Consider the following 12,310-nt stretch of genomic DNA (forward strand, 5'->3'; position numbering starts at 1 on the left):
GCTTTCATTTAGTCAGATTTTAGTTTATCATTCGTATTTGTACTCATCAGTATTGAGTTTAGTCATTTATTTATTTCAAATTTGATCTTGTTTTAAGGATGTTGCAGCCTTAGGTTGAACTTGTCTTGTCAGTTATATTATCAGGCTGCCACCAGTGGGCAGTGGCACAAAGCTGGTGTCGATCTGGTTTGACTACATCTCTCTGTCTCTCCTTCCTTCTCTATTTATCTTTGTCTTATCATTTGATCTATCCATCAATCTATATTCTTCCTCTTTGCTTCTAACCCTTTCTTTCCTTTCTGTCTCCCTCTGTTCTTTTTCATCGAGCGATCCATCTGTCTGAATGTGTGCGCTTGCTTGTCTCAACTTCTGTATTTGTGTGCAAATGTATCAGCGATGTCTGCAGGCTGAATCAAGCCTCACTAATCTATCCTCATCTATCTCTTCTCCAAGTTAACTTTTTTCTAATAAAAATCCAGGTTTTGAGCAACATCATCTACCTAGAATTTGCATACAGACTATAAAGTGGACATGTGGACATTTTCAAGCCATAAATCACTTGCTAGATTACCATTAGACTTGCTGTACCTCGGAGTAAAATACAAAACGTTATTCCATCATCACGCTGATGCGTTTATGTTGCAGGGATGTTTTTTAAAACTGTTAAATATTAAGTATATTGTAATGTATTAGTAAAAATATTTTAAATATTAAATTTTAAAATGTAATAATTTGCAATTTGATCTTAAGTTTGTCATCTTTATATTAAGATGTTTTAAATACATCCAGCGAGGGAAGGAAAGCCTTGTCTGAATTTGAAAGGTAGTGAGAATCAAACTAATTTTATAATCGGAATAAGTGAGAATGTGTCATTTTGCCGTTGTCAACACGCCGCAGGTGCTAAGGGAAGGGGTGTGTGGCAGGTTTGATTTGGATAGGCACAGGAGGGACGCACACTCATACTGCGCCAACGGAAGACAAGCAGTTTGTGTTAACACTTATTACGGAAGAGGAGACGCACCGCCTTGAGAGGACAGTGTGTGATGGTGATCTGTAGAGGAAGTTGAGCGACGCTCTCTTTCTTCACTCCCTTTCACATCTACGAAAGTTATTTTTTTATCTCTATTTCTTTGGTTCTCCTTAGTGTGTTTCCTTTGTGTGTGTGTGTGTGTGTGTGTGTGTGTGTGTGTGTGTGTGTGTGTGTGTGTGTGTGTGTGTGTGTGTGTGTGTGTGTGTGTGTGTGTGTGTGTGTGTGTGGTTATGGGTGTCTGCACAGGCGTATAGCCAAAAGTATTGGGGTGTGTATGTATGATATGTATATGACAGTGGGGGTTGTGTGTGAAAAGCACAAACAAAGTGTAACAGGAATCTATCCATTTCCTTGTGTGAAACTGCTTTTGACAATAAACAGTTAATTAAAAGGACTTCTGAGTTGAAGAAGTCACAATGCGTTTCACTTCTGTCATTCTTTGTTATTATCGCCACTCTGTTTCTTTCATTTTATTTTTCCTCTTATATTTAACTATTTTCGGTTTTGGCATTTTGAAGTGCTGCACTTATTATTTATTTATTCTCATATAATTTCCGTGTGAAAACTTTGACAGCTATTTAAACATTTCTAGATGTTTAACAGTAGCTGTGACAGAGTTGAAGTCCTGGACACACAATAACATGAACATATAAAAATACGTATGCAGTTGCGGCTAACTCTTTTGTTGAGTGATGGAGGGATCGATTGGGTTTGATATTAAGTGACACATGGCCTTTGCAGTCACTAAATGCTACTCACCGACTGAAAACACCGGCGCTGAATTTCAATCCCTCAGTTACTTCCCCGGCTCGTCCTCGGAGTGACACACACTCCTCTGTCTCTTCCCTACCATTTCATTCAGTCTGAATTTGCGTTATTATTACCCCAGTTGTCTCACAATCTGTGTTTTGTTATGTTATTTTTTCCTCATAGATATTCACTACAAAGCTCTTTCTTAAACACTGTCAGACAAGAACCTTTTTAAGCTTCAATTTAGCAGAAATTATCACGCACATGCAGTGTTCTATCAGTGTTCTATCAGCTTTCCTTAGTAGATTTGACCAAATTAATATAAGTAAAAAAATTAAAATAACTCAAAAGGACAAAAACTGTTTTGTAGATGTTTCATTTTAGGTTTAATAAAACATAATAATGCATTTTAAAAGTTAAAAAAAAAAATCTTAGGGAATTTATGGAATTAAAAAAAAATAAAATACACAATCATCATTGGTGCATGTTTAATATGAATTTTCTGCAGGTCTCTTTCTCTCTCTGACACACACACACACAAACACACACACATTTGTCATGCTCTTCGTCGAAGATATATTTAAGACACATGTTTCTTATCTGTTTCAGGAGGGCTATGGTGTGATAGTGCTCAATCCCAATGAGAACTACCTGGAGGTGGAGAAGCCAGCCATATTCTCCCCCCTGCCCTCTTCTACTGAACCCTCCGACGAACCCGCTGAAAAGAGGGAACGCAAAGATGATAAAGAGGGCAAAAAGAAGAGAGAATTTTATGAGAAGTACCGTAACCCACAGAAGGAGACAGAGACCGAACGGATCCCTGTACGGGTAAGTCTGAGAGGGAGAGAAAGAGGGAGGAGAGAAAGACAAGAAAGGCAGGAAGGAAGTGTTGTAAAGCCGTGGTAGGTGGACAGAAGGATAGATGTTTGTCAAAAGCAGACACGATGGGGGAGGTGGACAGAGTGACAATTTCGGGTCGTGGGAGGAGGTAGGAGAAGAGACATAGGTGAGAAAATGGGAGGGAGGAATTTGGGCAAGTTGGGAAGAGACAAAAGTGTGAAGAAGGTGCGGGGATGAGGAAGGTGGGAGGCAGCTAGCTGAGGAAGCTAGGGAAGGAAATGTTAGGTAACAACGGAAGAAGGGCGGATGGGAGGCAGAGGGAGAAAGAGAGGCTCTTGTGTGGTCAGCCTGTGTGTGAAGAGGTTGGCCGTGCTCCAGTCGCTCTTCAGTGAGCAAGTGTTAACCACATGGCTACCTCCCTCTTTCCCTCATCCTCGCCCTCTTTCCCTCTCTTTTTCTCTCTCAGATGGTAGGCTGGTCAGTGTAGCTCTGGACCTTCACTCTTGTTGACCGCTGGGATTATTATCTCCCTAACACACCCTCTGCAAACACACTGCAACATTCTTATCATTCTACACTGACTGTACACCCTCTAATTACACACACACACAGACGCACGCACGCACACACACACACACACACACACGCACACACATTTATGCTTTACACATACACTTAACTCCGCCAGTTTACCTTGTGGTCAAACAATGGAGGCAACCGTTTAAATAAATATGGTATGAGTGATTAGAAATTTAAACAATGTTGTATCTGCATAGATGTCTTTTGTTTCAACCCTGCCACCAACATTCATAATTTGCCTCCTCAATGGAGTCTAGCAGTATTATTACTCTCTTAAAAGTTCTCATTCAGTGGGATTTTTAAGATTAAGGACACAATGAGCAAGGGTTTTTCCCATCCCATTTCATGTTAGACAAGTGTCCTAATCAATTATCTGTGCTTAACTCTTGTTGATGGCGATAGCGTCACAGCAGTGGTTGTACCTTTCCTGTGTGTGTGGGTTTGTGTGTGTGTGTGTGCAGTACGTCAGTCTCTGGTGTCTGACAAGAGTTAGGGCTGTTTTGGGACTAGCGGGCGGTGTGTGAGCTGTCAATGCAGCCCCCCCCCCCCCCCCCCCCCCCTCACCTCACCCCTATGGCACTACCTTCACACACAGTCTAATCAGGGATAATTAGCCGCAGTTCTATCGTACTCTATCACACTTCTTTGCATATGCTCTGGTGTCCCAGACCGGTGAACAGTCTGACATGAAACTGATATGAAACTCTTCTGGTAAACACTCCATCACGTTTACTTTAAATGTAGTCAAACTAACTTCTATATTTTTTCATTTTACGCCATGAATTATTTTTTTTTCTTATGAGCTCTTATTATATCATATCCTACTCTGTGTGTGTGTGTGTGTGTGTGTGTGTGTGTGTGTGTCAACAAACGCATGTGTTGCCATCTACGTATTTTTCTACTTGTGTCAATTGGAGCGTGTATTAATTTTTTTATGTTTTCTGTCTTTCCTTTTGCCTTAAATCTATTGTAGTCAGTAACGATAGCAGTGTGATCACTAACACGGTCCCAACCAAGGATCCCCTATCCTATGAGGAAGCATGCTATATTATTTACACCTTATAGATATTGGGCTTAGCTTGCTTTCCCCATACCTGCATAATGCATGCTTGACAGGGTCAGATGCATTGAGACAAGGGCGGCATGCAGCAGTGTCTTTTTGAGACTGTAGTGTCTCGGAAATGCTGTGAAGTTTAACAGTCCTACCTTTTCTCCATGAGGTGGAAGTCAGGACAGACATTATAATGAGTAACTGAAAAACATTACACACCAGCCCAGTGTCTTGTCAAAGTTTCTTTACTTTTTAATATAAGTTAGTACATTGATAATTGATTTAGTAACCTATAATACTGCAGTATCCAGTGTTATGTTTTCTATATGTTTTTTCAGACTAACAGGCTAATACAAAATGATCCCCATAAGCCAGAAAAGTAGGCGTCATGTAGAAGGTTTAGACTTTCCAACCAAGTACACTTGTCCTTAGATGCAGGGATTGCAAGACTCGGGATAAAGATTAATGAGTTAGCAGGTTGGCTCTGTGTTGGTGCCCCTTGAATTTTGACCTTTAACCCACAATTCAGCAGGATGTTAGTGTGTATGACCTCTCCTCTACCGTCCACGCCTCCTCCTGCACTGCTTCGCTCTGCCTCTGTCTGCCCAAAGTAAGCTGTCAGACACACGCACACACTCACACACACACACACACACTCACACACACACACACACACACATGACACAGACACACACAGAGGCAAAGGCACACACACATACCGACAGACAAAAGAGTAAAGGTGGAAAAATAACTCTGTGTGTGCGTATGCGTGTGTGTGTCTTTAGTGAGTGCTGTTCAAAAAGATGAAAACAGCCCTGCTAAGAAGGTTTGATTTGATCCACCACCCACCCCGACTAACAGAGGTGAAGGAGAGGGACACACACACACACACACACACACACACACACACACACACACACACACTCACACACACACTCACAAACCTTTTTTATTCACTACATCTCACACACATCTCACACTAACTCCCGCTGAGCTGCCAGACCACCTGCACACAGCCATTCAGAAACACACACACTTCAATACATACCTCCACTCCTTGTAATATAATGAAATCCAACATTAGACAAAAATACTATTAACCATACTTAAATTTCCACCCGTCTTACTCTGTAGTTATACATATGAAACTTAGACTGTGCGTTTTCTTTTTTTACTACATTGACTCACAAAGACTGACACACACACACACGCACGCAAGCCACGCCATCCCTCTTATAGAGTTGAGTTGATTAATACGCTTCCTTACACACATTAATAAGCTCTTAACTGCTTTTAGGATTCTTACTTTTTAGCCTTGGGTTCATAGTGTGCAACCTCTCAACCTTATCTAATCCCTCTCCGACAGATCACACAGCACTGGGCCATGTTTAGGGGGATGATGGTGGAGGAGAAAGAGAGGACAGAAGGAGGGATGGAAGGATAGAAAGTCTGATCGGAGGGATGCTGATGAGGATAGTGGAGGGGCGGGGAGGGGGTTAGCACTTTGCCTTATAGAAGTTTGGGAGTTCACTTTACTCTGAATTTTAGCAGTAATCCAGTTAGCTATTTTCTGTCAGCCAAGCGGAGGAATGGCAGGAACAAAAGGCACATTCATGGGCTTAAGAAGCTTCCAAAGAGTTCACCCAAGGCTGGCTGGTTGGGATTAGGCCAGCAGGCCCTGGAAAGAAGAAGGGGAAAAAAAGAGCAAAGGGGACAAAAAACAGAGCTTCGCCTTTCTTTAAGCACCACTTATTTTTTATAAATGACTAGAATACTTTTCTCTCTTTCTCCCTTAGTTTATGCTTTTCCTTTTAGGATCTCACATTGTAGGTTGTGCAGAGAGAGAGATAGACCGAGAGGCCCTCACTCCAATAGCATTTTGATACAGCGGATAGAGGCTATTCCTTCTGGGGGTTTTTGTCCCACTAAATTTTCAGTACAACTTCAAGAACGAGCGATCTGTATGATTTTAGATTGGTGGGCATTGAATGCTTTCACTGTAACATTCCCAGCTTTTTCTCTACAATTATTCCCTTTTCACAACCAAACCATATATTGGGGCCCTTCTCAGTGTGCGAGTATTTCTACTCAACAAGGCATTATTTAATTCCCTTGTGTTTAACCAATTTTTTTGTTTTATTTTTTACTCCCTACTCTCTTTAGAGTAGATGTAACACCTTCTCCTAAAGGTTGCTCATACAAGTTTTTTTGTTATTTGTTAGTTTTTTGTTTTGCATATCATACCTTTAGTTTTCTTGAGTATTGTGGTCTCCAATTTACGGATGTCTCATACTTATCTGATTGTTGTGGATTGTTCAGAGTGTGTTTCCTGAAGGAAGGGGCATCCATTATTTAGGTCCTGTCTCTCCAAGACCCATTATTCCCAGCTGCAGCTGTCCACAGGGGCAGACTGAGATCCTTGTTCTTGTCGGTGTTTAGCAGATAACGTCCTGTTTCCCCATGTTCACACTGTACTAAAAAACGTCCTGAGGAGTCGCTAACGCACACACACCACGCACTCACACGTACACACCAAAACTTGATTATAAACATTAAGACATGGACACACAGGAACACACACTGGTAATTGTATTTGACATGGTGCTACAGTGTTTCTCTATGGACTGGATTTTTGCTCTTTGTCACCTTCACCCCTTTGCCCCAATTCTTTGGCCCACAAGCAATTATACAGACAGGGTTTATTTGACCTTTGCCCGGTGGTTGTGCCGAGAAGTAAGTCTCAGCATATCCAAGGACAGGTAGGGACTTGATTAACCTCTGAACTTGGTGAGAGAAGAGGTCAATAACCCAGGCTAGAGGGCAACTCACCTGCTTGCTGCAGAGAGCAAATTGGCTGGATGCCATCTTTGAATTTGGTTGCGTATCTCTGTGTAAGTGGGATAGAGGAAAAAGCTTTGACCTGTGTGCATGTGTATCTGTCTTTATGAGCTACGTTTTCATGTGAAGGCCACAGTACAAGCACACTGTGGTGTGTGTGTGTGTGTGTGTGTGTGGACATCAATTCAGATGTATCTTATTGTGTTTGAATTTAGCAGAACTGTGAATGCGTTTTACTTTTCAAAGTTTATAGGCCAATGAGTCTGTTAGATTGTTTGCTTGTTAGTTTTATGTTTAGTACATAACATCTGTATGTGTGAACACATACTTTTTGTGTTTGGGTGTTTACTCAAGGCAGAACCAGTGTAGTGGTCTCAGATCCCTGCTCCCAATCTTCTAGTCAGGTCAACCATCAAACACATCCATCCTGCTTCCCTCGCACCTCCCCACCCTCTGAGGTCCCTCTCTCTCTCTCCTTCTCTTCCTCTCTCTGCACACAACCCCATTGTGGATTCAGGCTGACCCGAATAAAGACACACACACAAACGCATGCACGCACGCATGCACACGTGCACACATGCACACACACACACGCACACATTCACACAAATACAGCACCTCAGGGTCATCCTGGAACAAACACAGCCTTGTCTGCCTGCCCGCTCTCCTTTGCCTTATGTCAATTAATGGCTCGCAGTAATTTCACCTGACAATCCGGGCGGCAGCGCAAGGCTAGAAGAGATGTCACAGCGATGACCTTTCTGGCCTGCAGCCGCTCTTTTCTAATAAAGAATCTCACAAACCCACAGCAACTTCCTTTGTACTTTGTTAATGAGTTATTGATTTGAAACAATGCCCAGGCAAATATTGTCAGAGCAGACTGACCTCACCAAGGTCATGCTATTTCATTGTATACAGTCTGAGCCCGCTAATCTGCACGTGGGATGACATGGACGCTATAGTTTTCCTCCGGCTCCATCTCCCTCCCTCCCTCCTCCTCTCCCACCGTCCCTCTATCCCTTCTTCCCTGCCTTCCTTCCTCTGTCTCCCTCACTTTCTTTTTCCTCATACTGTATATCCGTTGTTGCAAAGTCGAATAACACCTACACATTTCTCTCTCGCGCTCTGCACTCTCATACACACGTGCACACAGTTTCCCCCCTCTTGTTAGTCTTGCGCACGTTTTTCACCTCGTTCTCGCTTTTCTCTGTCTCTTTCTCACATCATTATATTCCCAACTCTCCATAGGTACTATACTTGCTAATTACCCACAATGCTACAGTCATTATTTTCCCATCTCTGCCACTAATTTGCTCCATACCGTTCTTTCCCCCACTCTAGCAGACCCATCAGTTCCCAGACAGCTTCTAGCTAACTTCAGCTCTCTGTCGGCCTTAAAAGTAAAGAGAGGGAAAAGGGACGGAAAAAAAGGAAAAGCGATGGCGGAATACACGTCCCAGACATTGATTAGAATGCAATTGCAAACAGGTGTCGTTGAGGCCCACTTTTTAATTGTGTGCGCAGAGTCATGTACGCAATCACACACACACACACACACACACACACACACACAAACTAACTTACTCTAATAACCTCTCCGCTAACACCAAACATGCAATTATGTACATTGCTTATTTAATATTTAATCATTAGACCAAATGAAAACAATCCTGTTTTGATCAGGACATATTACAGAGTTTAATGACCGGGGCTGCAGGTGGGTTTACCCAGTGTGTGGCCTGGACCTGGAGTGCAAGATGGAGAGATCGTTCAGCCAGTTATAGAGTGTGCGTTTGTGTGTGTGTGTGTGTGTGTGTGTGTGTGTGTGTGTGTGTGTGTGTGTGTGTGTGTGTGTGAGAAAGCGCTGGTGTAATTTGAGCAACTAGTTTCTTACTGTTCTCTCACAGGAAGAAACTCTAAAAGGGTACTATTGTGCGATGTGTGTTTCTGGTATTAATTTGACTTCATCTAACCCCTTAATATAATTTTTGGAAGATTGAAAGCAATACTAACCAAGCAAAAGGGACCAAACTCAATCCCATGACACTGTCCTGACACTTCTGGTTCCCACTAAAAGGTTTGAGTGTTAAAAGTAGAATGGCTCTTACCTTCTGGTCCACGTTGCTCACCATCTCCCAACCTGAAATTCCAGCTTCCTCCAAAGTTTTTAGAAGTCTTTTGTGTTTCGGATGAGGACCAGAAGGGAGGTGCAGAGAGGTCTGAAGTGGTTGTTTGTCAGAATGTGTTGATGTTGTTAGATTCATTGCTTCCTGTGTTGGTCGGACACTGCGTTTGTGTTGGCGTTAGGGCTGGTTTTCTGGCTGCAGCGCACTGCTCTACCCTTCTCCCCTCTACCTCACGATCTCATTAGAGTGAATAAACACAGGGCAAGTATTGGACAACTTTTGAGTGTGTGCATAAGTTTGCATCTGTGTGCATGCAATTATTTGTGGTTTTGGAAAGGAGTGTGAGTTGTTATTGTGTAAGTAATGGAAAGAGCTAAATTTAACAAATTCTTGAAACTAGACAATTGGAAAGCAAACACATTCAACAAAGGAGTAACAGTTGGAACCACTTAGGACTAAAAGTGGGGTAGATAATCATGCTCAATGTTGTGTAGCAGGTTGTCTAGCTAGTAGTTTTAATGGTGACTCAAGCGAAACACAATCAGAGGTCTGTTGATTGGCTTGCAGGAACTTGGCTAAAACCACATTTTGGTGAACATATATATATATATATATATATATATATATATATATATATATATACACACATATATATATACACACATATATATATATACACACACACACACACACACACACACACACACACACACACACACACACAGTGGTCAAAGCATAGCATTGCACACTGTGGTCAAAGACACATCAAGGTCTGAAGATAGATTGGTTGCATGAGTGATTGTAATATCTGTCACTCACCTGCTTGATATTGAGTTATGTCCTGCAACTTCTAAAAAGGTGCCAATGATATTGTTCAGGACATTTCTGTATAGATTATACTCAGATTCAGTATATTCCTCAGCTTTTATCTTACATGTTTATGAATTCCAGTTCCAGAGCTAAGAGAGCTTGTTGTGCCCTCCATAATCTCTCTCTCTCTCTCTCTCTCTCTCTCTCTCTCTCTCTCTCTCTCTCTCTCTCTCTCTCTCTCTCTCTCTCTCTCTCTCTCTCTCTCTCTCTCTCTCTCTCTCTCTCTCTCTCTCTCTCTCTCTCTCTGTGTGTGTGTGTCTCTCTCTCTCTCGTCTCTCTGTCTACTCTCTCGATTTTATTCATTTTTCATAATAGTTAGCTGTCAGCATCTGGCCACTTTCTGGTCCTGAGACAGTCTAGTACGTGGATTCATATTTTATATTCTCTGAGGGACAGTATGGATCACCATATATTTGGTAAACACACACACAAATTGCACACACCCTTATATGTCCCTTGACAGTTATGGCTGAAGGATGTTGGCAACAGGTGTGCAGTTGGGACTCTATTCTGACAGTGCCGGCAGATACACACACACACACACACACACACACACACACACACACACACACACACACACACACACACACACACACATACATACACATACACAGTGCAAGGAAACTGAGGAAATAAATAAATAAGCTAAGATACTATGTGAGAGCTGGTGACAGGAAGCCAGTCTCGCAGGGCGGTGTGCTCCACTGCAGCTAATTAACCTCAGGAAATAATTGCAACAATATGCAAATGCTGTTTAGATAATTCACTACACTGCCATGCCAGGTAGTCAGTCACCTCTGTTCCTTGCCTGCACTAAGGGTGGAGGCAAAGAATGTGTGTTGTTGTGTGTTAGGTTGGGTATGAAGTCAGGAACACAGGGAGACTCATGTGCCACCATTAAGACATCAACTGTGCAATATGCGTCTTCTAATTATTTGTATTGGAAATATATAGATACATAAAAAACGCTCCTCTTTTACTTAATTGTATCACTCATTGACACAATTTGTCAGCAATCAGTTGATATCAGCAGGATTATTTGTTAACTAAATAGCACACACACACACACACACACACACACACACACACACACACACACACACACAAACACACACACACTAAGGTTCTATGTACATACGCAAAACCCTACCTAATTTCCCATGTCGGGCATTGTTACTAAAGGGTGGGTGAAGAGATGGACAGAACAGGAGACGGCGGAGGGTGAAGGAGAGCAGGTGGCAATAGCGGAGGAGAAAAAGAAGGTAAAGAGGGAAGGGGTGAGGGAGGGAGGCTGGCTAATGAAATGGGCATCATAGATGAAGGATGACATGGCAGAGGAGAGAAGGGGGAGACTTCAAAGGACTTTGATGTCACAGCCTTTCAGACAGACAACTCTGCTTCAGCCAGTATCTCAGTGCATGCAGGATAAGAGACACACACACAAAACACACACTCACACACACACACACACACACACACACACACACACCACACACACACACACACACACACGGCAAACTGATGGCAGAAGGGCAGGGCAGAGTTGCCTGCTCTTGCATCACACTCTGTGAATTGAGGTGGGTGCTGACACTACAACCCCCTCATGCTAATCTTGCAGTAAACACAAACACTCTGACAGGTTAATTTACCTCTAGACAAACACAGCAACAAAAGCACACAGCAGCACATCATCAAATAGTGGAAGCACACTTGCACAAAGATTTGTACATGCATCCACACAAGTAAAAACATCTCATCAAATCATAATATACCTTACTTTCTTGAAAGATAAAGTTTGAACCATATTGTCTGTAGCGTGTTTGTTCCACACCATCTCCTCGATTACCGCCATTAGAAAAGGGAATGTTGAAGTAGGTGTCTTTCTTTGTCCATATCACCATTTTACTTTGTGTAATACACACAACTGTATGCAAACTATCAAGAAAGTCTCTGAAGACACCTCCTCTGTCCTTTACCTCATATCCATAATTATTTGTTTTGGAGTCACATGGAACAGTTTGACACTCAATTAATTGATGAGCTTCCAATCTCTGTAGACCATGTGTTTGTTTTAATATATTTATTATTATAAAATAATATCTGTATGCTAATTAAATAGATTGTGTATGAATAACGTTATTGCATCCAGTATTGTACTATCTTGAATACAGCACGGTGTTAAGCTCTAAGGATACAGGTGTTTTCTAGTCAACAAAGCTCCATGTG

At 42.1% G+C, this 12,310-nt stretch overlaps 1 protein-coding gene across 1 annotated transcript in view; it reads left to right on the forward strand.

The window, feature by feature from the left end:
* arb2a (ARB2 cotranscriptional regulator A) overlaps positions 1–12,310 on the forward strand; it is a 143,202-nt gene that overhangs the window by 54,273 nt on the left and 76,619 nt on the right. Inside the window, exon 7 of the mRNA XM_068566427.1 lies at positions 2,390–2,608. Within this exon, the coding sequence (XP_068422528.1) occupies positions 2,390–2,608 (219 nt within the window). The remainder of the gene's footprint in view (positions 1–2,389; positions 2,609–12,310) is intronic.

This window comes from Clinocottus analis, unplaced genomic scaffold, assembly GCF_023055335.1.
Source record: "Clinocottus analis isolate CAN_PGR_092001 unplaced genomic scaffold, fCliAna1.0.p SCAF_7, whole genome shotgun sequence".
Taxonomy (NCBI): domain Eukaryota; kingdom Metazoa; phylum Chordata; class Actinopteri; order Perciformes; family Cottidae; genus Clinocottus; species Clinocottus analis.